This window comes from Sprattus sprattus, assembly GCF_963457725.1.
Source record: "Sprattus sprattus genome assembly, chromosome: 20".
Taxonomy (NCBI): Eukaryota; Metazoa; Chordata; class Actinopteri; order Clupeiformes; family Clupeidae; genus Sprattus; species Sprattus sprattus.
Window position 1 is genome coordinate 1919547 of NC_137918.1, and position 27954 is coordinate 1947500.

At 42.5% G+C, this 27954-nt stretch overlaps 1 protein-coding gene across 2 annotated transcripts in view; it reads right to left on the bottom strand.

The window, feature by feature from the left end:
* Positions 1 to 7926: 7926 nt before the first annotated feature.
* The window catches only part of LOC308381509 (growth factor receptor-bound protein 10-like), a 94823-nt gene continuing 74795 nt past the window's right edge, over positions 7927 to 27954 (bottom strand). For both annotated transcript variants that reach the window (XM_080859096.1, XM_080859097.1), the window contains exons 8-17: positions 18368 to 18442; positions 16404 to 16541; positions 14332 to 14442; positions 13725 to 13823; positions 13213 to 13290; positions 10748 to 10864; positions 9762 to 9828; positions 9460 to 9547; positions 9273 to 9366; positions 7927 to 9112 (exon numbers count right to left, since the gene is read on the bottom strand). In XM_080859096.1, the coding sequence (XP_080715222.1) occupies positions 8966 to 9112; positions 9273 to 9366; positions 9460 to 9547; positions 9762 to 9828; positions 10748 to 10864; positions 13213 to 13290; positions 13725 to 13823; positions 14332 to 14442; positions 16404 to 16541; positions 18368 to 18442 (1014 nt within the window). In that variant the 3' untranslated portion in view covers positions 7927 to 8965. The remainder of the gene's footprint in view (positions 9113 to 9272; positions 9367 to 9459; positions 9548 to 9761; positions 9829 to 10747; positions 10865 to 13212; positions 13291 to 13724; positions 13824 to 14331; positions 14443 to 16403; positions 16542 to 18367; positions 18443 to 27954) is intronic.

The window sequence follows — 27954 nt, forward strand, 5'->3', positions numbered from 1 at the left end:
TATTTCCAAACACTTTTAATGACCTAAGAATATAATAATCAAGTGCCTTGTATTAATATATTCCTTGTATGAATCATGTGCTTATGAAAGCAGGAGCATGGCTTTTCTCTCTGTGTGTGTAACTAGAATATTAGGTGCCACTTAGTCTGCATATGAACAAGAGCATGTTTAGACCAGAGGAGATAAGAAAGGAACTGTGCTTCTTCCGACCTTGTGCAAAACTGCCATCCTTGCAAGACAGGGAGCCTCGGACGTGAGAAATCCACCACGTGGTTATCCCTGCTGAAAGCTAAACTTCTGACTATATAAACCTTGTGCGATCGGTTTATCATTGCCTTCACTTTCAGCCTTGTGCTGGGAGGGGAGCCCAATTGCAATTGTTTTTGTTTGTCTGTCTAATAAATATACTTTAATGCAGCTCCGGAGTCCTGAGGTAACTAGGGTGAATTTTCACCTATCATAATTGGGAGCTAGTCCGGGATTCCAACAACCTCATCGGCTCTCCACGCTGGGCTAATCATCGGGACCTGAACCGTACGGAGTACGAGACTCTGTTTTTCTAAAGACCTCCAACTTGAATTGGAAGGAGGCCAGGGCCTGCCAGCGAGGAGAGCCGAGAGTGAAGGAATTGAATTGAATAATAGGGGGTGGACTCCGAGCTGTTTGTGAGTATATTGGTTGTTTGTTATTTGTTGTGCGTGCACGCTAGTATAGTTTTTCTTCATTCATTTTTTGCATGTTTGCCGTGGGATGGAAAGGGGAACAAAGGTTCATGGAGGGACTTTTTCCTGTTTGCCGCGTGTGTTGAACGAATTGCTAGAAGTAAGAAAGACTCCTGTCTGTAGTTTTCAGTTTTTGGAGCGTTCAAGGTTATATAAGCACTGTTCACCTTCTTGTAAGTATACAGAAGGGTACCGTTCGTTTCTGGAACGCTAAAGGCTATATGTAAAAAGAAGACCTGTTGCCATGGAAAAGGTTAGCGCGCGCTAAGGTTATATAAGCACTGTTCACCTTACCATGAAGGAAGGAAGGGAACCGTTCATTTTTGGAACGCTGAGGCTATATGTAAAGTAAGAAGACCTGTTGCCGTAGAGGATAGCGCTGTATCTGAATTTGAAAACTCTCTAGGCCTATTTTCTCCGGATATTTCTATATACATTCCTGTTAGCCTTGTATGAAGGGTACACACTTTTTTTAAATTTCTGTTTCCCTGTTAAGCCTTCTGGTAGGCCTCTTGGTGTATTGTATATGAAAAAAGGGGCTATAGAGAAGGATATAGTCTGATACGTATTTAGACACACCTGTCTAGTCGAATTTTAACAGTAAGAGAAAATGGGAAACAAGGGATCTAAAATTGATGACATATCCCAGTTAGAAGGGGATATGAAACATATGGCAATACAAGGAAATGCTGACTGTGTAATGCACAGACATATGTGGAAACAAGATTTTGGATTTTAAGGAGTCTCCTTAATAGATAAAGAAAAAAAGAGTCAGAGATACTCTAATATTCCAATACTTGTGTGTTATTTTTCTGTGGGGTTGAGATGAACTTTTTACAATGGGTTAAACACATATAATCATAGTAATAATTTATGTAATTAAAAATTTCTCATAACTGAGATGCCTTGACCCGGAACCAGTAGGGGACTGATTACCCCAGGGAAATTCCCTGGCCTCAACCTCCTTACAAAACGAGTGAGATGGAGGACCTCTGGTCGGGCTCGGGTTGACTCAGCATCGCGATCTCAAGCACAAACTATGAGAGTCTGAAAATAGAAGCATAACTAACCCTAGTGTGAAGAATAAACTAAAGGTAATTTAAAAGGTTTCAATATCAGTTAAAGGTATTAAGAGAAATGCATAAAATGACTTACAAATGAGAAAAAGTGCGTAAAAATCAGAAAACGTACATGATGATGGCAATAAGAGGTGGATTAAAATGTCTACAACAAGAAGAAAATTGTAAACACAGATTTGAAAATGTTTTTGCATTATTGGTTGCGCCAAACAGCGCAAAGCTTACATTAATGGTGGCAAGAAAGCCAACGATTTTTTTTTTGTTTAGTTTTGTTTTGGAAAGAAGGCCAATGATTTCTTTGTTTTGTTTTATATGACTCAGATACCTGTTGAGCAGTAATTAAAGAATTCCATGCACAGAACAGAAGAAGAAAAAGACATCTAAATGCAGTCATACACATAACCCATTACTTTTGAAGAGTCTGAAAAGGGACATATATTTAAAATGCAGATTATGTTTCAAAAACATGCTCTACAAACTTATTAGGAAGAGATATGATGTGGGTTGGGCATTACAATTGTTCCAACAATACATGGGTTTTAGAATAAATTAAACAATGGTGTCCCAAAATGTTATTATGTATAGAATATACACTGTTTAGCCCAAAAAAGATTGAAAGAGAAATTGAATCCTGTCAGACTAACTACATTAACCTAGATTGATGCATTGGACTAACACAGGCTGGGTGGGGGCTGAGTGCTGGCTCAAAATACTCTGCTGTTCTCCAGATAAGAAGACCTATAGACAACATACCCTGGCTTTGTTAAGATTTAAGCAGAAACAAGGCCACAAAATTAGCAGCTGTGGTCCACTATAGTAAAGCTATCTTTTAAAAAGCACCTTTGCCAGACACAGAGGAAAATAAAAAAAATTATTTTCTGGGAATGACTAACTTCTATAGATAATGGATTCCTACCCATGCGTTTGAAACACAAATGTTTACTTTATTCTCAGCCCATGTCAGCTGAAGATATTATTAAAAAGCCTGAAGCGGGAAGGCAAGCATTCGAGCACATTAAGCAACTATTGGTTAGTTCTACTGTCTTAGCACATCCATGTCATGACAAAGCTATTCGTACAAGCTGTAGACTGTAAAAAAAAAAAAAAAAAAAAAAAAGGTTATATGATATTTGTATTAATGCATAAGTGGGGACTTTAGGTTGATCCCAGTGGCATATTATTCAACACGGCTAGATCAAGTAGCCTAAGCAATGTCTGAATGTTTACAAGCAGTAGTGGCTGCCGCCTTGGTGGTACAGGCCTCTGCTCCTATTGTACAAAACAGACACACTGAAAGTTCCACATGCTTATTTTTTATTTATTTATTTTTGCTCTCACAGCCTCATATTACTATTGAGCACTACGTGACATTTAAGCCAGCTACACTTTTACTTACAGCAGAGAACAGATAAAAACTATGGCAGCCAGAGCTGACCTACGATATATGCTTTTTCCAGAAGCTGATTTAACTATTTTTTGTTGATGGTTCAAGCAAATAAACCTTGAACACATTTGATTTGATTTGATCTGTTTATTTGATGAAGAGGGACAGTGTGTATTAATAAACATTAACATGTAAATGCACCCAATTGTAGCCAAAAGGCTAGTTTTCATTGGCAGTCCCACTGCCAGAGTGAAACTGGCTAAAGATAGGGAAGAATTACAGCACATAGCCACTACTTCCACACTATTCCGCACAGGCAGCGGAACTGATTGCCCTGATTGCGCACACACATGCAAAAGACCCGGTTTCATTGGGAAACCACAAAGCAGACAAGGCCACGTACCAGGCAGAAAGTTTTATTATTTTGATTTCTTTTATTATGATTTTAGTAAGCCAAGAAGCCTATTGTAACATCAGGTACTGATACGATGTTGACCATTATTTAACTCCATTGCTTTGCTGCTTCCTTCATTTTTGGGTAAAGCACCTTGAGCTGCAACAACCATCTGAGACACATGCACATTTGAAGAATTAGATCTCACAATACTAAAAGATATGCTGCAATATTGAGCCATGGTGAAAACATGTCTCAATAAGAGGGGATAGTATGCATATATTTGTACTTGTTGTTTTTATGAGAAACAAATATTGTCTAGCCATAGACAGTCATTGTTCATACAACCTCCAGTCAGCAGGACTGGTAGAAAAGAATGAACCGACCTATTAAGAGCAATTTGAGAATCTTTGAGAGTGAAATTAGTGATATTAAGCAGCATGCATGTTGTTATCACTGTTAAAATGATGTTTGCAAGAACTGCCTAAAGAACTGCCCAAACTGCCTGAACTCTTAAACCATTTGCTAAAACAGACAAAGAGATTGAATACACACTTTCAGAGTACATGGCAAAGATGATGTTGAAACTAAATTATTAAGGGAGTAGGTCACATCTTTTTTTTAACGCCCGCTATTCCGCAGCGATGTCATGGCATCATAAAGATTGACTGATAAGGTGTACAGAACAAAGGAAATCACATGAAATAAGGATACACTTTTTGGCAATTCACTGTAAGAAGCGCCCACGGCTAATTCATCTTTTTGAAATGATTAACTAAGAGATGTAACTCATACCGTGGCACCCTGTTACGTCAACTGTAGTGGTGAGTGAGAGGAGAAGGAAGTGCGAGCACTGATGGTAAAAGTTTTAAAAGTAACAGCCTTCTAAGCACATTTATTCACATTTGTTTTAGGAATAAACGACTATACCTGTCGTCTAACAAACTACCAGCACTGCTCCTTACAAGATTAACAGCAGGGTACAAATAATCCTCATAACTCCAGTCCCACAGAGGTGATGTATGAACAGAGATGGACTTATCAGTCTCATTGGAAAGTTCTTTGCCACTATGTGTGTCACTTGTGTGATCACACACACAGTATATGGGCATATACAATGCTGTAGGTGTAGCTCTGGTTTCCCTCTGCTCTTAAGGGGCTTCAAAGCCACAATTTCAACCAGTTGTCTCCAGACCGTTGTGTTCGCCCATCAGCAAGTGCCAAGTTCAGGTCATGTCAGAGGTCACAGCATCTATGGCCCTCCCAGCAAGTCAACAAAACTTTCAAATGAGAACATGACTTTCAAGTCCCCCTCAGGACACTTGAATATGGTGGAGAGCTTTTGAGACATGAGGGACGTACCTCACTTCCTGAGTTCAACTACAAATTTAGAAGCGAATGAAAGGTCAAAGGTCAGTGCTGGGGCTTCCAGGATGTCCATGTGATGGGCAGGGAAGAGAGACAAAGGAGGGAAGGCATGAAGAGGGAGGGCCGGGCAGAACACAGGTGTTTGTTTTGAATTTGATAAATAAATATTATATACCATTACTTTTATTTTTATTTATTGTCTTGATAGTGCATTTAGGCTTCTGTTTGCTGCAAGGAGGAAATCTGGCGACTGTGCTGTGCATATTAATGGCCACGTTAGGCTGTATATTTCTGCCATCCCCATGTGTGCAGTGAGCAGCATTCACCAGCAGGTGGCGATAAGGCAGTCCTGACTAATGTGCTTTTCGAAAACTAGCGGCGCGATGCCCACTGAAGCGATTGGTGTACTTCTGCGGACACGGTCTCCGCATGGCGTGGATGACGCACATTTCATAAACCTTGCTGTCCTCATGGGCAGTCCTTGCTGCAGCAGAATTATTTTGTCCATACGGAGCACAATAATCAGGGGGAGATGACTGTTTTAATTTTGCAGGTGAGACAACGACCCTTGATCTCATACGTTGGCAGTTAAGCCTGTGCCCCATGTAACGGCGTTACGGATTGTATGCACACACAACAAATGACACCACCATAATGTCATATTAGTGTTTATATCAATGTATTTTATTCTACTTACAATAAAACAGAATATACCAATCCCTTATTTGTACAAAAATACCCGAGAGAGTGATAATAGTGATTGGGAAAACCAGTCAGCCATTTACCAAACCAAGCAAAGCACGCTGAACACAGGAGTTGGATTTGAGGAAAAAACAAAACAAAACAAAAAAACCCGGATCATTTATTATTCCCTGATACACCATGTTTTTCGTCTTCTCCATGTTCCTCTTATTTTTTTCCTAAGGAGTCCACAGCTGGTTTGTAGTGTGAGTAAACCATGGCGGGTGAATAAGGGCGGCATACAAGCAGGCTCCGTGGAGTGGAGCGGACCCTGGGGAGACACGCCTGCAGCGCGTATACGGCAGTGGAGTTGGCCACGAAGGGAACGGGAGAATGTGACGTTGTATTCTCTGCTCTTCTCTAAGCTGTGGACAGCTATTGCACTAATGGCACCTGTGAATCTAGTATGGTTTGGCCTGCAGTCTCCCATATGTATCAGAAAAGAGGAACCCTAATCTGGCCAGAACCCCCTTCTCAAAGTCTGTCCAAGAAGGAGTGCTAACCTAGGTGACCTTTCACCCCTCGGTACAAGATGTGCATGCACTGAGAGAGGGAGTTCTAGACCTGCACGTTGATTAAGACACTTACTTAAGTGCGGGTCCTAGAAAACCGAGTCTGATCAAAAGACCAGCATCTATCAGCCCTCTCAGAACCCTGAGCAGCTGAATTACATTCATGTCACAGACAGCAGAGCCCCCTGACCCGGTCCTCAGGGGGCCCCATGCTTTCAGGTTTCTCTCTCAGAACCCATCCTAAGCAGCCACTTATATCGGTCCAAAGCCGCTGTTCTATGTAATACACTTGCAAAGGCATCCATAATACACCCCTAGTGATATGACATTAATAGTGGGTTCCTGAGACTAAAATGATCTGGGCTTTTGAGTGGAAGATATCTCTCTGACACGGGGCATGGGGGCCTGCCAAAGAAGACCTGAAAGCAGTGGGACCCCTCAGGATCAGGTCAATACTGCCCTGACATTGACAGTTTCAATACAAGTACGCAAGTGTAGCGTGTGTGTGTATGTAAGTGTAGCGTAGTGTAGCTGGAGGGAGTTAAGCACAGGGCAGAGCTTCAAGGCTTGACTGGATTTCAGCTTAGAGTTCTGGCCACATCACAATCTGGTTCATGACATCTTAAAAGATACCGTCGAGCTTATAAAGTCAGACTTTTCTCATGAAGTGATCCCATGAATCTGATACAGAGGCATGCTGTTAGTCCAGTTTCAGAGGCTAAAAATAAGCTTAATTTAATACTGTAATATACTCTTAAAAAAGTACATTTGTGACATACAAACAAAAACAGATAACTCAATATGCACACTGGATCAGAAAAAGAATATGCACAGAAAAATCAATCAATTAATCAATCAGTCAAATCAATCATCATCTGCTGTGGGGGTTCCCACTCTTACATAGTGATCGGCCATCTAAAATACAGTGTTAGATCTACATCTTTTCCATAGCTTCACATACTTAAAGATATAGAGTAGTATGGATGGGTTTTAGTGAGTGCAGGTTTGAAACCTGCAGAGAAGCAGGAGACAGCTCTTCACCAAACAGAGGCCAGAGACAACCCTGCAAACACTGACGCACAAACAGCCTCTCTCTCTCACTTTCTTTCAAGGCTACCTTACTGTGTACATCTCTCTCACTTGCGCACAAACTCTCGTCCCCTCTCCCTTTGCAGCCCCCCCCCCCCCCCCCCCATTCTCTGATATGTTGTTATCGAGCTGAGCTGGTGTGAGTCAAGTTGGTCTTGCAATATTTAATTCAAGGTACAAAGTGTGTCTGTGTGTCTGTGTGTCTGTGTGTCTGTGTGTCTGTGTGTCTGTGTGTCTGTGTGTCTGTGTGTCTGTGTGTCTGTGTGTCTGTGTGTCTGTGTGTCTGTGTGTCTGTGTGTCTGTGTGTGGTACTGGGGCTGGTATTAATGGCAATCACAGCTCACCACCCAATTCTTCCACTCTCACCTCTGTAAAGACAACAGTTGGCATGGTTACATACAAGTGCTTGCTGCTGAAAACTGCTGTAAAGCTGCTCCAATGCAGACCCTGTGCAATCCCCACAACGGTGAGCGAGCCTTTATATCCGAGTGTCTGGGGGACACCAGGGGTGTGACGAGTAGCCATCTGTCCCATGTTGTCTGGACCTCAACCAGCTACTAGCACCTGAGCTGACTGAGCCACCCGTACCCAACCCCCCCACCCTCACCCACCCCCATCCTTCACTCTAAAGCCTGTCTTGTTTCAGCCTGATCCCAGACAACGGTTACCCCTGACAACTGTTGCCCTGACGCTTCTCTCATCTCTTCCCAGGACCGGTGCCGATGCCTTCCAGTGGCAGACGGCGGCGCTCTCCGGCCCCTTTCGCTCGTTCATGTGGTCAGCGCGCGAGCGTCCTATCCAGAGCACTGGCCGATGCAGCAGGAGGAGGAGGAGGAGGAGGCGGAAGAGGAGCAACAACGAGAGCGCAGCGTTTTCTGTCAAGTGGGAAAACCTGTTGTCATCTCAGGAGTGCAAAAAAATATATAGATATAGATATATTTTTATATATGTATATAGTTCAGCTATGAAACGAACTGTAATAAAATAAAATGAAGCAACACTTTACAAGTGGAAAAACAAAATAAAATAACAAAACAAACAAACAAAAAGAAATGTGTAGAAGGTCCAGGCTGATATTGACAGTCAGACAGGCAGGCAGACCGATTGACTGGCAGACTGACGGTAGCAGCCCTACGGATCTGCTCTTGCATTGCTCTGTAGTGGGTGACAGAACAGGAGGAGAAGAGAGGACAGGATAGAACCTCTGGTGTGAATCGGAGGATGATCTCCAGCAGAGAGCAGGATGATCCATCACTCAGGGAGAGCTGAGCCCAGCAGAGGGGAGGATGGGAGATGAGACAAGACGAGATGAGAGCACCGGAACTTTCCCTCTCATCCACCACTACTATCTCATTCATCCCCCCCCCCCCCCCCACGTCCTTTTCCATGAATTTTCATCCAGTCCAGAAATATGTGCGTTAGAGAGAGAGAGAGAGAGAAAGAATCAGAGACAGAGAGAGTGTCAGGGAGAGAGAATCCTGTGTGCTGTCCTCAGCTCAGCGTCATCTGTGGGGAAGAGACAAATGCGTGCGCGAAAAAGTCACCGCTGACAGCACATGACATAGAACAGAACCAGTCGATGAGCCGCGTGTGTCTGTCTGTTTTTGTAGGGGGTGGAAGGTTAGCGGAGAGGTCAGAGGTCAGGGGCTGGGGATCTCCGGGGGTGGGTGGGGGGGTCATAAGGCCACCATGGTGCAGGGGTGTTTGAGTTTGCAGGGCAGCACGCCTCTGTTCAGCTGGTAGAACTCAACCAGATGGATCAGATCGCTGAATTTGGTGGCGCCGTCGTCAAGGCTGAAGAAGATTTGTCCATCTTCCTCAAACTGAGCGATAGGAAGGGACAGAGGACAGAAGGAAACAGAGAGAAAAGAGAAGGGAGGAAAAGAGGATGAGATACATCAAATGAATCCCCCTTAAAATAAATCTCTTTGTCTAAACAGTCCTTTAGCGCACGCACCCACACACACACACACAAATACTTACAGGTAAGATCTGGAAATGTTTGATTTTCTGGTGATGGCACAGTGTGAGAACAAAAGCCTTTGGGTTGCTCTGACTGTCTCGTATCAGGAACAACCTGACAGGGGGGAAAAGAGCATCACTCAACCTCAAGTCCCCTTGACTAATGACACCACCTTGGGAAATATGGGAAATGTAGTTCTGCTCATACCCGTCCACTTGGCCCTGCTGCATGATCATCTTGTGGGACTCCTCCCTCATGATGCGGCCGTGGAACCACAGCTGGGTCCGGTGGATAACTGCAGTCACACACAGCAGAGACGACACTTTGTGAGCGCATATATCAAATACTGAACATGGACAGAATCATGAACGGAGACAAAATTTCAATGAAGGTGCAGAGTCTGTTGCAAGCAACATGCCGCCAGACAGATGGAGACAGTCTACAGGCAGACAGATGTGAAACAGACAGTTAGGCTGAGAGGCAGACAGGACAGGCTGCTGGGTGTATACCTGAGCTGAGAGAGGAAGGATGCAGGGGGCTGGGGCTTCCTAAAACATTCATCCTCTGACTCCGTTTCTGCAAACAAAAACAAGAACCAGAACAAAGGGACTGAGTCAGAAACGCCATGACAACAAAGGGACAGAGTCAGAAACGCCATGACAACAAAGGGACTGAGTCAGAAACGCCATGACAGGGAGAAAAGAATGAAGGACAAACTGTGGATATCCTTCTGTCAGTGTGCCTGTGTGTGTGTGTGTGTGTGTGTGTGTGTGTGTGTGTGTGTGTGTGTGTGTGTGTGTGTGTGAGACAGTTCCTGTGTATGTAAGTGAGTTTGTTTGTGTGTGTGTGTGTGTAAGAGAGAATTTGTATGTGTAAGACTGAGTTTGTGTGTGCGTGTGTGTGTGTGTGTGTGTGTGTGTGTGTGAGAGAGAGTTACGTTTGTTTGTGTGTGTGTGTAAGAGAGTTTGTGTGTGTGTGTCGGTGTGAGAGAGAGAATTTGTATGTGTAAGAGTGAGTTTGTGTGTGTGTGTGAGAAAGTTTGTTTGTGAGTGTGTGTGTGTAGGAGTTTGTGTGTGCGGGTGTGTGTGTGTGTTAAAGAGAGTTTGAGCGTGTGTGTGTGTGTCTGTAAGAGAGAGTTTGTGCGAGGGTGTGTGTGCATGTGCGTGTGTTTGTGTGAGAGTTTGTGTGTGTGTGTGTGAGAGGGTGTGTGTGTGTGTGTGTGTGTGTGTGTGTGTGTGTGAGAGAGAGAGAGGTTGTGTGTGTGTGACAGAGGTTGTGTGTGTGTGTGTGTGTGTGTGTGAGAAGTTGTGTGTGTGTGAGAGTTTGTGTGTGTGTGTGTGTGAGAGGTTGTGTGTGTGTGTGTGTGAGAGAGAGGTTGTGTGTGTGTGACAGAGGTTGTGTGTGTGTGTAAGAGGTTGTGTGTGTGTGTGAGAGGTTGTGTGTGTGTGTGTGTGTGTGTGTGTGTGTGTGTGTGTGTGTGTGTGCATGCACTCACCCTCCAGCTGTGCCCCTCCTCCAAGGCAGCACTCTGGGCCTCCACTGGGTTGTCAATCACTCTCCCTGTCCTCCCGGAGAAGTCCATGGCGACCAGAGAGTTCTCAGACACACTCCGCTGGAGAGAGACACAGACACAGACACAGACACAGACACAGACACAGACACAGACACAGACACAGACACAGACACACAGTCTCAGGTCACTCAGCCTTTAAAATCAGACGGTCTTAGCCAACACACTCTGTGAGCTCTAAAGGCATTTTTATGCTACTCCGTACGACACGTTTTTGGGCACATAGGAACGCCTTCAGGTAAGTGAAACGCCTTCTCCGGTAGCTGAAACGCCCTCTCCGTGCTCTCCAGAGACGTCGGACAGCTCTCCGTGTCCCCGCAAAAATTTCTGTCGGTCCGCTCATGGCGACGGATACTCCTTGGCCGTGATTGGCACACTACAACCTCATTTCCATACGACATCAACTCCGGAAACTAACATTTCTGGACCTAGCGTTTCCTGTTTCATTACCTTTATATCCATATATATATATATGCATAACAGCCACTGTCAAAAGCGCAGATCCTTTCCTTGAAAACTATTCCCTGTATATCACAATACATGAGCCGGCCCAAGTAGCCTACTGCCAGAGAACCAGAATGAGCGACGGCAATTAAAGATGTGTTTCAACAACGGTAGAAAACTGTGTTTGCTCCGTATTTTACTGAACTCATAATTATATGACAGTGGTATTAGTTACAGTTGAGACACCCGAAATAACGTGCATGCGCAGAAATCCTGAGACGTGATTTTTAGTCTGCACATGAATAGCCTACATGAATTTCTTTGATCCCAGGAAATTTGAGCACACAACCCATCTCCCTTACGGAGATATTGGCGAAAGTTGTTTTACCTACTTCATTTCAAACGTTGCAAACGTGTCTAGTTTTTGTGCAGTAGTGAATAGAGTCTCAGTTTACTACACCGCATATCATGTTTGTAGAAAATGATTAAGGTGCAACAAATGGCAATGATTACGAAGGTGCAACAAATGGCAATGATTCACATTGCAAGTAAAATGGTGCGGCTGGAGCAGATACAGGGAGGGACAACGGTGACGCAGTTTGGATGTAGCGACAAACGTTTATGTGCTGTAACAAACAGTGTTAACCAGTATGTGAGTAACGTGGGTTTTATTAAAACATAGTGTGTAATGTGTAGCTATTTCATTCTGTTTATTAACCTTTCCGGCTGTCTGTAGGCTATGTATTAACTAGCTAGCAGTAGACGAAAGGGAATTAACCCCGAAGTTAAATGTAATCTACTTCGGGAGCATTTTACTCCCCCGCATTCTCCCATGATAAAGATAAGTTTGCCCTATCAGGTGTATATATAGCATTAGACACAGTCACAATATTGTGTATCTGCTGACACCTGTTGCATTTGAGTAGTGGCAGCTGGTGGGAGAGTAGAAATTGACTGTTGTGGAGGAGAGGTAAAGCCAACTAACGATTTCCATCGCACAAAGACGTCATGGGGTAGCTTGTCTTTCGGGACTTAAACCGTTACTCCCCCTACTGTTGTGGAAGAGAATTGTTTTCAGCACCCACAGCCGTTGGAGTACTATAAAGGGACACAAATGCTAACTAGTACGTACTATCCGGCCGCCCGCCCACTGTCCAACCATCCGACACGACCGTTTTGTGTACTATATAAGGCCCTTAAGCCTGATTGCAGCGTCCACTTGAAACTAAATGCATCAGGCATAGATGACATCACCATTAGTGCAGCACTAGAAGGCCTGATGCGTTGTCAAATGTGAGAGCTTAGGTTAAGACTTGTGAGCTTGTCATGCACATAGCTTCTCACTAGTGATGAACATTTGCCCTGCCACAGGTTTAACTCGCTGTAGCATTCTGTTTCAAATATCGTATTCAGACGGAGACTCGATTAAGGAATAATTTAATTTGAAATCAATTTTGTGCAAATTCACTTTACTGTGTAAGCTGTTCCCTGAAACAGTGCTGTGAAGTCATCATCGCGTGCTGACGCCACAATGGAATCAGACGTTAGCATTAGCCACGCAGAACATACGTTAACCACTACACTCACACACACGCCCTGTGTGCGAGGCAATCACAGATGAACGCTCCATTAACGCTGAAAAGAAGCATGTTTCCACGGCGATTGCGCTCCAAATTAACCCTGGGCCCACGCCGTAGGAGGCAAGCAGGGATAACCCCGGGCTGAACACGCACTGCTTGAAGCTCATTACTCTTAACCCACTGGCTAAAGCTCCCTTTTTCAAAATGCCACCCAAATGCACATACCATAGCCTCCCAGAACCCCTAACACTGCCAGTCCAGGGTACCTCTAATGGGAGCCAGCAGACTATACATAACTCTAAGAGCTTAATCAGATTGGGAGCGCAGAGGGACGCAGAGAAGTGGACGGAGTAAGGTGGGCCTTACCACTGGAGCAGAGAAGGGGGCCAGCGGGGATTTCCTCTGCTGAGGGATCTTATAGTTCTGGTAGAGAAGGATCCCGTACTGCAAAAAATCACACACACACACACACACACACACACATTACACAGCAGTCTTAGAATTCAAATAATTCAAATAATTTTTAAAAATCACCTTGAGAAAAAAGTTAGCGAATCAAAGTTCATGGAAATCTATGCTATTGTGACAGCCATTGGGTTGTAAACATGATTGCAGTCCTCAGTCAGGATGTCAGAAATAAGACCAAAGTTAAAGTGTCCACTGTCCCAGTAGGAAAAGGAGCCAAATTATAATGCTACTTGTATTGCCAGTACCTCAACCTCTCTACGTCTAATACACTGTGTGTGTTTGTGCGTGTGTGTCTATACTGAAATGAGCATATATGGATTCAGTGATTTAAAGACATATAATCCAGTAGATTCTGCTTTCAATGTTGAAAAGGAGTTTGTGTGTGTGTGTGTGTGTGTGTGTGTGTATACCTTCAGCAGTCTGAAAGCCGTCATCCAGCATGTCCTGCTCTGCTCATCTTCAGCACACAGCATCCTCAGCTCCTTCACATCACTGCGAACTTTACTTGGCTGTCAATCAATCAGAGCTTAGTCAGTCAGTCAGTCAATCAATCAATCAATCAATCAATCACCCAACAGATCAACCTATCACATATCTAACATCACATTAGCCTTATCAGTCTCATCATCTGATTGAAAAGATATTACATCCATCAACTACCAACAATTATTAAATAACTACACTAAGGAAGTCATCACATCACAGGCAGGATCAGTGCGTGAGGGAGTTAACTTCAAAAGCTAAGTCATAACTGGGGCTCTGCCTCACATGGTTACACTCAGGCCAGTGTGGCGGAATAATCTCTCACACACTCTCACACACACACACACACACACACACACACACACTCAGAAACACACACTCACAAATTCCCCCAAAGCCCCATGTTCGCAGACATGAATACACAAAGGCTCTAAGATCAAGGCGGGTGTTAGCTCAGCTTTTCAGGCCTGCTCCAGCCGTGCATCCACATGTCTTAAAGCAAGTCCACAGTGGCTGAGGCGTTGGCTGGCATACCTTGATGCAGAACTGGTAGTCCGTGGGCGCGTTGTGCATCTTCCTGCCTGTCGTCACACTGTACACGTTGCTCTCCTCAAGATCCGACAGTAACTGCAGATGCCTGGGCTCCTGCGGGGAAACATGACACGGGCTCAATCACAATGGTCCTACACACACACACACACACAAACTGCGCACACACACACACACACACACACACACACACACACACACACACACACACACACACACACAACACACAAACACAAACACAAACACAAACACAAACACGATGCCCAGGCAGAGGCTACACTTCTATCCTCTCCTCTCCACATGGGCATATTGGGGAATCCCTCCCACCCTAGTGAGTCGTTCTGATTGGTGGAGAACAGTCCTAACTCCTAATTTGACCAGCGGGGACGATTTTACAATACTCATCCACTTCAGTGAGCCCTGCATCCTGACATGCATGTCTGCTTGCGGGTGAGCACTCGTGTAATGAGTGCATTATGCTAAAACAGTGTGAGGGAAAAGGGAGGTGGGAGTCAGGCAGAAAAGCTTAACCCCCAGCAGCGACATCAGTCTGGATCTGCCATCCCCACGTCACTGTGTTCATTGTGGTGATACATTCATTTGGGTTAGGGAGTCGCGAAAGGCTACATAAAAAAACGTGCCGAAAACGATTGAATCAGCTCAGCGTTTGATCTGAGTGGTAAAAACCTATGATGTTGTCTTCTGTCTAAGTAGTCAAACTCTTGGTAGATCCAGAAGAGAGAAGACAAACACTTCTCCCTTAAGGCGAGACACTACAGGTGAATAGGGTAAAAATCTTAAATAATAGGTATCACCATGAAACTTTCTCAGTTGATTACTCATGTTTAGATGAGAAAAAAACGTATTACAAGTTTTTTGTATTTTGATGTTTGAATATGCAAATTAGGCATTATCTCATTAAATATGCACAAATTTGCATAATGTTTAAAATAAAAAATCTGATCATGGGTTTAAGTCAGGTTAAAAATTACTTTTCCCTTTTGTTGGCATATTAGATGGGGAAAAAATTACAGAGGGATTTATGGATATCTACTTTTGTTTTCCTGTAAATCAGAAAAGCCTTAAAACATTGATTTTCGCCATGTTTTAGGGGATATAATGTTATATAATTCAGGCTAGGAATAATATATTTACAAATCCCTCTGTAAATGTCTTCATAATATAGTTGGGTACAAGACTGGAAAGTTTGGTATATATAGGTTGAACTGAAGTGGAGATTTTTTCCTTGGAGTATGACAAAAAACTCATTTTGAGAAAATCGCATTTAAAGAGTCCAGGAAGTATCAAGCCATACCACGTGATGCGTCTGAACGAATCACGTTATCAGAAACCACCGCAAACCAATGAAATTGCGTCTTTAGTTTTAAAGCCCCGTTTTTGCTAACATCATTGGTTACTGCTGGAAAGGAAATGTCCTTATTTGGAGTACATAGCGTTCTGTGGGAGAAACTTAGCTTTCCAACCATACCAAACATGTTAGGCATCAGAAAACCGATGTACTGCACGTTACGTTAGAATGATAACTTTCCAGGAAACCATAGGAGAATGCTGACGCCGCGAACAGACAAAATGTGAATAAATATACACATTAATGTATAATAAGGATATTTTCTTTATGCTAGTATGAAAGATTACATGTTTAGGGAGTGAACTAGCTCAAAATCTCAAAATTGACCACTGCTGAAAAAACGATGTTTTTGCCTGCCGTGTCTCGCCTTAAGAAAAGCAGATCTTTCTTGCATTCTTCTGTTTCGATGTCAACAATTTTATCAATATCACATCTAACACAGCACTGAGTCTAAGCTCTTTTACCATGCCCCTTCAGTGGAGTTGTACAGTGGTGTTGGCGCAGAGGTGTAGCGTGCTAGCACCAGTTAGTGGCTAGACTGTGAAATAATCGATATTCAAAGTCTATTTATAGACTGACGTCATGTATTAGTTCACCAAAACGAGCTGTGGTTGGAGATGAGTGTGAACGTAAACATGACAACGCAAACGTGGCCAATATTCCATCCCATAATAGACAGTTTTCTTACTTTTGATGTGCCTTTAGTGGAGTAGTAGAGACCGGAGCGCCTCAGAAACATGTAGAGCTTCTTCCAGGACTTACGACCCGTCTCCTTCAAATACAGAAAACCCTGAATCTCAGGACAGCGGCTGGAGTTTAGGAAGTTCTGAGGAGGAAACACACACACACACACACACACACACACACACACACACACACACGAGATTAAGCACAACAGTCTGCAGGACTAGGAAAACTTGGATTCAAAGCACTGAAAACAGGCATATGTAGAAGTGTGCAGACATAAACACACACACAAACACACATGTACACACAAAGGCCCTCTACTTTGACCTAGATTCTCACAGACTCTCCCTAAAGAGACAGAATTCAGAATTAGAAATGTTCTCCAGGCCCAGAACAGGGGCACTTACGTTCTCTCACTCCCTTTCTGCCCCTCTGTGCGTGTGCGTGTGTGTGTGTGTGCGTGTGTGTGTGTTTGTGTGTGTGTGTATTAGGGATGTGCATCTCATCACTGAGGACGATGCGATACACATCTCGATGCACTGCCAACGATCCGATACATTCAAGATACATAAAAGCAGCTACTAATGCGATACGATAAGATTCACCCCTATTGCGATGCAGTGCGATTCGACACGATGCGATTCAACGAGATGCGATGCAAAATAATATAATTCTATGCAATTTAATATGGTACATAATGATTCATTTATTTGTCATACAACAAATCATTAACAAGGTCTCTGACAAAGTATAACATGTACCTATGTGTGTATGTGTGTGTGTGTTAGTGGTCTCTGAATGCAATTTTTTTTTTTAACTATACCTGCCAGTCACAACACAGTTTTCTCCATCCTAAACCAGTGGATCAACTGCCTCACACACTAAATTTAACTAATTTGTCCTATTTTAAGGTTTTTCTTTAGGAATATGAGTTGATCAACATGATCAGGATGAAACAAAGCAAACTGTGCTGTGCTGTAACTATGTCACCAGTTGTGCTGAACACTCTTTCAGAGGGAACACTTGTTGCTGGGGTGGACAGGTTGCTCTTTGCCAAGGCTGAAAGCATTGTTTTATAACTTTTGGCACAGTTCCTATCAGAACAAACCTCTCTATTCCTTTTTGTGTGGGCTCCTGTCAAATTCTGTTTCATCTGCCTGGCCCTGACAAAAATCAGTATAATGGAGACTAGCTGCTAGATTTCCTTTTCCAATTTAAGGAAGATACAGGTAAATTCAAGTAACAAATAGAGAGTTTAGCTACGGTATATGGAGTATAATCCTACCTCTTCCTCTATCATCACCGCCTCTGCTATTATCTTAATGAATATCTTGTCTTGATGCCGTGGTCTTCCAAGAAGGTCAGGTTTTTTTAAACGTGGATCAATCGCCAGAGTTGTGTCTGAACTCGTTCATAATGTTGGTGAACGTGAACTGAACGTAGGCTACTGTATTACTGCCTGATGAACGATACTGTGAACGTGTTCATTCTGGTGACTCTGAACGGCACGTTCACTCTTTTTAATTTCGTTCAATAAGGTAACAGATTTCTGGAGACTTCCACTCAAAAAACACCGTTAACAGTAATTTATCCCACTGTCTTTGCCTAATGAGAGCGCCGAAGTTGCACTTAATTAAGTTGCGTAGAGGCAGAGAGCGGTATTGCAGGCAGAGGGAGATTTTAGAAAATTATAGACTTCACGAGAATCGGCCATTGATAGCAGTGGAGGTGAGAGCGCGCTTAAGAAACAGTTAGAGAGGAAGAATCTATCTAAATATAAAATTATTGGTCTTATATTCGGATTATACCGATGCAAAAATGTTAGAAACGATACATCGCGATTCATTCCACATTGTATCCGGTGCACACTGTTTTGATCCGGGCCATCGCATCGTGAGCTTTTATGCCGGTGCATCGATGCGAACCGGTGAATCTTCCCATCCCTAGTGTGTATATGTGTCTGACCTGTAAGAGCTGGGAAGGTGGGATTGAGCCATTAGATTCCTGACACCACGCTACCATCTGCTCAGGGAAGAAGTTCTGTATGAGAGATAGAGAGAGAGAGAGATAGAGAGAGATAGAGAGAGAGTGAGCGAGGCAGAGAGAGACGGCGAGAGAGAGAGAGATAGAGAAAGGGGGCAGAGAGAGAGAGGCAGAGAGAGATAGGGAGAGAAAATAAACAGGGTGAGAAAAACTGGTGCGATTTTACGTAATTTTGTTCCCACAAAGAGTGCACACGTACAAAAAGAAACACACAAACCTCATTGTACTTTCACTGTGGAAATTGTGGAAAACAATTCCCAAAAAATTGGGGGGAAATTGTGCAGGAGAAACCAATGCAGATGGAATGAAAAGGGTAACTCACAGCTCTAAGTGTGCGCTTTAACAGTAACAATCTTGAAAACCACAATTATTGTGGTTTTCAAGATGGCGGCTTGAGGAACGGTTGAATCAAGCTGAGCTGGTGCGCCATTTCGTTAAATTTATCATTTCTGCCTGTAAGGAAAGTGTTTCGTGGACTCTTGTGGCTCTGTGGTAACATATAATCAGTGGCGGACCTACCATAGGGGCGAACTAGGCAACTGCCTTAGGCCCCCACCCAGCAGAAGGCCCACGATAAATTGCCCACCCAGGCACCGATGGGCCGATGGGCTGATGGGATGGCCCAAGTCTATAACCAACCGGCCCTCCCGCAGCTATCGTCGGTTGCGACAGTTTTCCTTGCTTCACCGAATACATTATATACCTCTAATGATAACCAATAGGAATCACTGTCTGGTATTTATACTACTCCTAGTGACCTGTATTCACACTCATGGTTACTATTTTCTTACTATTTTCGAATCTCCTCCGTCAGTCTTACTATGTTTATTTGTTATTAAATGTCAATCACGCTAGCCTAATACTTGCGTGTCTCCCTCGTAGACACCTTTAACACCCCTACACACACACACATAATCACACACCCAGCATGCAACACTACCATTACCACTGATGTTTACACCCCATCGTATGTTCTGTTCTGTTCATTTCTACAATAAAGTTCAAACCAGTGGCGGCGGACCTTAAGGGCTATTGTGGTGACGAACTGCTTTCAGGAAAAGGAGATTTTTTTTCTCTGTAGGCGTACTAATTAAGATAAATTGACAACAAAACAATTAGGACTTCCTACACCAAATGTATCGATTCAACAGGTTTCTACAAAGGGTGGAACCCTAAATCCAAGAATTGGAACGAAAGAAAATCATGGCTAGCACGCTGTGAAGTGGCTAACGCGGTCTGTATTTCTTTATTTGTAGGCTACCACTGTCACTTTTCATAGGTTGTACAGTGTGAATGTTCGCTTTTTGCCCTAACACTATTTTCTTTGTGAAGACTTATTTAGCTTTTGTAAGCCAATACTTTCGAGATCAGTCAATAAATATAGTTGGTTTTGACTTATATGTTGCCCCCTTCTTTAAGTTGTTACTGGACATATTTTATGTGTCCTGTAAAGCTATGTTGCATCATACAACATTTGAGACATGTGGATAATGAAAAAGTGGGATAATTTAATGTGGAGCCAAATCATGTTTGCTTATGAAGGCTCCTGAATGCAACTTTCTTTCATATAACTAGCTACTGTAGCTATGTAGGTAGAGGGGAAATATTTTGATTGTGTGCTGCCATCTACTATACAAAAAGGTATTGCTGTATGAGTTAACAGCCTACAAAAAAATTGATATTGCTTAATGTAGGTCGCCCTAATCATTATCAAAAAAAATGTGTACTCTTTCTCTGCTGACATTTATTCCTAAAGGCTCTGTAGTTATACATATAGGCCTAACCATCTGATACTAGTCCAGAGTTAAGCATATTCATCTAGCAAACTATACCTACCTTGGAGTGTTACAATAGCCAGTATCATTTTATTCCATGTGTCCATCCAGGCAAATTTGTGGATCCAAATGTTATTAAAAAACATATATAATGTTATTTCTTTGTAATCATCCAAAATTATGTTAAGTGTATGGGTATTTTGCATACATTGAGCGGGCAACGCGCCGTATATTAAGTGGGCCGCTCTGACAGACAACTCCCGGGCCACTTTTTCCCCCCAGTCCGCCCCTGCTTTGAGGTGGCCCTTTTTTTTTTTTTTTGCATTAAAAGGACGGATGAAGAGGGCCCCTGGCTATGTTCGCCTTAGGCCCCCAAATGACTAGGTCCGCCACTGCATATAATGAGTATAAATGCCTACTTTTTGAGGCAGGTGGATACCATGTCACGCAAAACTAAAGTAAAGCAGAATACTCCAGAAGAATCTACACAGCAGGACAGTGAGGCTAGCGAGAAGGCCTTGCTTGCACCCGCACAACGTGAGATGGTCACAGTAATTACTGCTAACGTCTCAAAAATTATTGACGAGAAGCTAAGCCCGTTGTCACATTTACTGCAAGCACATCGTAAGGAGCTGGACAGTCATGATGAACGCATTACAGAGGCGGAGAGCAGAGTGTCTGCATTGGAGGATATATGGGCCCAATGGATAACAAGATGAAGGCACTAGAACAACAGGTGGTGGATTTAAGCGAACATATCGATGACTTGGAGAATAGAGGTCGGAGGAAAAATATATGTGGAGGGTGATAATCCAACACGTTTTTTTTTAATCATGGCTGCCTAAAATCCTAAACATCGAAACCAAAGCGGGCAGGATCAAGCTAGAAAGAGCACATCGCTCCCTAGCACCCTTGCCCTCCACCGCCCAGAAACCGCGATCAATCCTGGTGAGATTTCATAATTTTCAGGATAAGCAGAGGGTGATGAGTGCTTCGTGGAACATGGGGACTAAAAACCAAGTTTTGAAACACGATAATTCCACAATAATGATCTTTCAAGACTTCTCAGCTGCCGTCCTCCGCAGACGCAAGAGATTTGACGGTGTGAAGAAACGTCTGAAAGCCATTGGAGCTACATACTCTCAAGTCTACCCAGCATCGTTGAGAGTCACTTTCCGTGGCTCTACTAAACTACTCCAAGACCCGGATATGGTGAAGAAGTACATCGACTCCCTCAACCTGACCAGTGGTGATGATGGCTCCTAGGCTTCAAAGATTTCCTGCCTCTTTACTTTTTACTTTTAAATCTTTTCCCCGTTTTCTTTTCCTTCTCTGTTTTACACTCTGGAGGACTGCTTTCATGTGAGATCCACGCGATGACGTGAGTACATTGAACTCTGCAGTAACGTGCTACAGGCTGAATAAGGGCGCCACCGCGCAGCACATCGAGCAGATCACAGTCTTCTGTCGTTAGGGAACCCCTTCGCTCGACATCTCTTGATTAGAGAAAGACAGTGTTTAGTTTTAGGCTTAATGCCAGTATGCTGTTTGGCATATGTTTGTTTGTTGTTTGATGTTTAGTACTCGGCTTGTATCCCACTCAAATTATATTTTACTAATGTGTAGGCAATGGGCTCAGGATATATTTTTGTTTCATTTTGTGATTTAAAATGACTATGCCTTTACTTAAATTATGCACTTGGAATGTTAATGGTATCCACACACCCGTTAAGCGGCGAAAGGTCCTGACTTGAAGGGAAGGGGTTCAAATTGCTTTATTGCAAGAGACCCATTTAAACGAAATAGAAGATTTAAAATTGCAGCAAGGGGGGTACGATCAGGTGTTTTTTTCTTGTTTTCCATCAAGGAGCAGGGGAGTTGCTATTTTATTCCAGAAAAACCTACCATTTAAAGTCACACACTGCATTAAAGATAAGTTAGGGTGGTATGTCATTATCAAAGGTGAATTGTATGGAGAAGTGATTGCCATTATGAATGTGTATTACCCACCTGGCCATCCAAGTGAATTTCTAGCTACAGCATTCTCTGAATTTGTCAATCTCAATGTCAGGAATAGTATTGTAGGAGGAGATTTTAACTGCTATTTAAATCCTTGTATAGACAAATTTCATGCAGGACAAACGTCCATCTCTCACAACTCTAAATTTATGAATGCCCTTTGTGAGGATCTAGATTACATAGATATATGGAGGGCCCAACACCCAACGGATAGAGAATATACCTTCTCAAAAGTTCATAAATGTCACACACGTATAGACTATTTCTTTGTTCCCAAAACTTTACTTCAGTCCATTACTTGTAGCTCTATCGGTAGTGTGTTATATCTGATCATGCTGCTGTTTTTATTCAATATCAGGTTGGAAATCCAGTCCCACAGACAAGATATTGGAGGTTTAACCCTTTAATTCTCACAGACCACAAATTCATATCTTACTTTACGGAAGAATTTCAATCCTTTCTATCTATTAACGCGGCTTCCACTGATGATCCGTCACTTCTTTGGGAAACCTCTAAAGCCTTTGCAAGAAGCCTCATCATATCGTATGTATCCAGTAAGAAGCGTAGGCAGGCTGAACAAAGAAATGTTTTGGAATCTAAGCTTAAGATGGCTGAAAGAGATCACATTACGTCACCGTCGTCAAGGAGACTTAAAGAAATTTCTGCATTACGCTCAGCCTTAGATTCCCTTTCAACAAAACACGCAGAGGCCCAAATTAGATTTGCTAAACAAAGATTATACGAGCAGGGTGATAAGGCTGGGCGTTATCTGGCTTATCTAACAAAGAAAAAATCTGATTCTAAAATGATCCCTTCAATCATAGATGATACAGGTGAGCAGTTGTTTGATTATGCAGCCATAAATGACACATTTAGAAGCTTTTATGAAAATCTTTACCACTCAGACCTAAAGCAGGATACGTCAGATTTAATGGATACTTTTTTCTCCTCTCTCAATCTTCCAAAACTCGCAGAAGATCAACAGTCCAGGCTTAATGCACCCTTAACCAGAGAGGAGGTACTGGATGCTATTAATGCATTGCATTCTGGGAAGGCGGCTGGCCCGGATGGGCTGAGTAGTGAGTACTTTAAGGAGTTCCAGAACCTTTTAGCTGAACCTCTGTTGAACATGTTACAAGATTCCTTAGAAAGGGGCATCCTACCTGCGTCTCTGAGGGAGGCCAACATTTCGTTGATATTGAAAAAAGGAAAACAACCAGACCGCTGCACGTCCTACAGGCCAATATCCTTATTAAATGTAGATTTAAAGATTCTCTCCAAAATACTGGCTACACGATTGGAAGGCTTACTCCCGGTGCTCATTCATGAAGACCAAACTGGCTTCATTAAAGGCCGTACTTCATGCAATAATGTGCGTAGATTACTGAACACAATTCAAAAGTTCCATCAACAGTCGATGGATGGTGTGGTCGTCTCTCTGGATGCAGAGAAGGCGTTCGATCGCGTTGAATGGCCCTTTCTTTTTTATGTGTAAGACAAGTTTGGCTTAGGTGAAACATTTATCAGTTGGGTTCGATTACTTTACAATAATCCTCTTTCCTCTGTTCTTACTAATGGACTGCGGTCGCCTAATTTCTGCATTCAGAGAGGCACCAGACAGGGCTGCCCCCTCTCCCCTCTTTTGTTCGCTCTTGTTATAGAACCCTTAGCAGAGGCAACCAGGAAGAATGAGGACATCTATGGTCTACCTATAATCAATAGACAGCACAAGATAACCCTTTATGCAGATGATGTCCTGATCTTCATGACTAAGCCTGAGGTGTCTACCCCTAATCTCATTGACACAATTAGTAAATTCAGTGCCTTTTCAGGATATAAAATAAACTTTGACAAATCGGAAGCAATGCCCCTGGGTAGCCTGAAGTGTCAACCTAAAACTCCATGTCCATTCCCCTTTAGGTGGTCCCCATCTGGTTTTGTTTATTTAGGAATATATATAACCCCTGAATTTGATAAAATGTATAAAACAAATTTTACCCCCTTGTTTGAACGCATTAGATTGGATTTGGAGAGATGGAATACATTGCCTATCTCTTGGCTGGGACGTGTGGCTCTCCTGAAAATGAATGTCTTGCCTAGAGTTCTCTACCCTATTCAGATGATTCCAGTTCTTTTGCCTCATAAAACCCTTAAAAGTCTGAATAGTTGGTTTAGCTCCTTCATATGGGCAAAGAAGAAGCCCCGCATTAGCTTAGCAACTACAGTGCCACTTTAAAGTATGTGAACCCCTTGACCACTTAGGAGTTTTCTGTTGTTTTACCATGATTTTTCATTTTTTTCATCACCAATTTTCCATAGAAGGAATGTCAGGTTTATGTTTACCATTTGCATGTACTTTTTTTTGAGGGAATTGTTTGAGTAGCCAAAAGACTACATGAAACATGGAATTAGTCCATTTCAAAAGTAAGTGAACCCCCAGCTGAATTGGTAAAGTCAAGCAGGTAACAGATTCAGTGAAACTTATTTGGGTGCTTAATTAGTCAATTAAGCAAACCGATCATCTGAGACATCCTTAGGGAAAGGTTTGGGCAACACAGATTAAAAGAGAGAGGAAACCAACCAAACTACTGTAGTGTCAAGGTGTACCCACACAGATCAACAATGCTGAAAGGAAACGAGATATCCGAGAACATCAGGAAGAAGGTTCTGACAGCCCATCAGTCTTGGGAACGCTATAAAACCATCTCCAAAAGATTCCAGCTCCATCCATCCATCCAAGACAAATAATTTAGAAATGGAGGGCATTCAACATGACCGCATCTCTGCCTAGAAGTGGACGCCCATCAAGACCATCACCAAGAAGCACCAGAAGAAGAATAAATCAGGTAAAAGTCAACCCACACATCACCTCTAAAGAGTTTCAGACCTCTCTGGCAGCATCTGGGGTAAATGTACATGGGTCTACAATCAGACGAAAATTTTATAGACATGACATTCATGATCGGGTTGCTAGAAGGAAGCCTCTGCTCTCAAGAAAGAACAAAACTGCCCGTTTCAACTTTGCCCGAGAGCACTTGGATTAACCAAAGGCCTTCTGGAAGTCCCTTCTTTGGACAGATGAGTCCGAGATAGAATTATTTTGTCACGATCAAAACCAACAATTTTCGTCTGATTGTAGACCCATGTACATTTACCCCAGATGCTGCCAGAGAGGTCCGAAACTCTTTAGAGGTGATGTGTGGGTTGACTTTTACCTGATTTTACCTGGTGTGGGTACACCTTGGCACTACAGTAGTTTGGTTGGTTTCCTCTCTCTTTTAATCTGTGTTGCCCAAACCTTTCCCTAAGGATGTCTCAGATGAACGGTTTGCTTAATTGACTAATTAAGCACCCAAATAAGTTTCACTGAATCTGTTACCTGCTTGACTTTACCAATTCAGCTGGGGGTTCACTTACTTTTGAAATGGACTAATTCCATGTTTCATGTAGTTTTTTGGCTTCTCAAACAATTTCCTCTCAACAAGTACATGCAAATGATAAACATAAACCTGACATTTCATCTATGGAAAATTGGTGATGAAAAAAATGAAAAATCATGGTAAAACAACAGAAAACGCTTAAGTGCTCAAGGGGTTCACATACTTTCAAGTGGCACTGTATGTGCCTTCCATCCTCAGAGGGTGGCCTTGACCTCCCTGATATTAGGAAATATCAACTTAGTGCACACCTCCGCTTTATCGTTGACTGGATACGCAAAGATCCCCTGTCCATGTGGTTGGATATAGAAAGTTCTATGTCCAAACTACCTCTTCCAAACCTCTTATTTTCAAAAAAACCTTTAGTTAATGCATGTCATAATCCAATTACAGTCTATACTGTCAAGGCCTGGCGGGTAGTTAGAAAATTGGAGGGTAGACATAAATTCACTTCTGTTTTTACACCAATATGTGCTAACTTAGATTTTTTTGCCAGGAATAACGGATCCTGGCTTTCAGATCTGGAGTACTAAAGGGATCTCCAGGCTAGGTGATGTACTTGTTGGAAACACATTGATGTCATTTGGTCAGTTAAGGGTAAAGTATGATATTCCTAAACAGGATTTTTTCCAATACCTTCAACTAAGAGATTTCATTAAAAAAGATACAACAATTCTTACTGACCAAAGCAATTCATGCATAGAGCGATATCTCTTCTCACTTCAAATAGGCCACTCCATAGGTTTCTTTTACAGATTGCTTAAGGAATGCGCTACTATTGGAACTTTACACCTGAAGGGTAAATGGGAAGGAGAACTTGGCGTGGAGATTACAGATGAGGAGTGGGATGAGGCGTGGGATAATGCAAGGACCTTGAGTATCTGTAACAAGGTGAAGGCAGTTCAGTTAAAAACTCTGCACAGAGCTCATATATCCCCTTCCCAACGTAATAAGTTCAATGCTGACCTCTCCCCCCACTGTCTTAAGTGTAAAATAGAGATAGGGAGTCTTACTCATTGCCTGTGGTCCTGTCGGAAAATTAAACATTTTTGGAATATGGTTGGGCAAGATATAAATAAGATTTTATCCATGTCACTACAATGTGATCCTCTTTGCATGTTACTTGGGATATCAAACTGTTTTATTAACGACAAATACAAAGAGAAATTATATAAAATGTTAACTTTCTGTGCAAGGAAATGCATCTTATTAAACTGGATAACTGACAAACCCCTCTCGAGAACACAGTGGCATAAAGTTGTAATAGAATATTACACTGGATTATTTGACATGTAAGTTACATGATAAGGATAACATTTTTCGCAGAAAATGGGAACCTTTCATGTCCTTTATGGGGTTAAATATTGAAACCATACTAATAAGAGGATTCATGTAAAATGGATAGGACCTTTTATTTTATGTTATTATTGTATTTCATTTCCAATTTTATATTCATTTATTTACTCATTCTGTGCCGTCACATAGCCTAATTAATGAGCAAAGTTTGTCTGTATATTTGAGTCTCTGAGCCGAGTCTTGTTGTTGTTGTATGTCTTGTTTTGTTAAAAAATAATAATAAAAAAAATAAACATGTTTAAAAAAGAAAACAGTTGTGTGAGTGTGTACCCATAGAGTGTGTGCAGTGTGTGTGAGTGTGTGTGTGTGTGTGTGTGTGTGTTTGAGAGTGTGTACTCAGAGTGTATGCATTGTGTGTGTTTGTGTGTGTGTGTGAGTGTGTGCTCATAGAGTGTGTGCATTGTGTGTGTGTGTGTGTGTGTGTGTGTGTGAGTGTGTATAGAGTGTGTGCATTGTGTGTGTGTGTGTGTGTGTGTGTGTGTGTGTGTGTGTGTGTGTGTGTGCGTGTGTGTGAGTGAGTACTCATAGAGTGTGTGCATGTTTAGCATGACTAACATTTTAGTTTTTCTGAAAGACAAAGACTGTGCTAAAAGCGGTAATAGCGGCCACTAGCAACTAGCTTGAGAAGTAGTCATTGCAATCCAGGACAACAACAGCTTATTAACGGTCATTAACTAGAGCAAAGCAATATCTAATTAACGGTTATTAACTAAAGCGAAGCAATATCTAATTAACGGTTATTAATAAAAGCAAAGCAATAATAAATGAATAGTCATTTTATTAACAGTCATTTATTAACGGCCATTAATTAACGGTCATTAACTAAAGCAAAGGCTTATTTCTTTTGGGTGGCCTACAAGACATTTCTTTTGCAGAAAACCCCCCGATGAGCACCCTGGGAACCACACCCCTCTATCTTCTC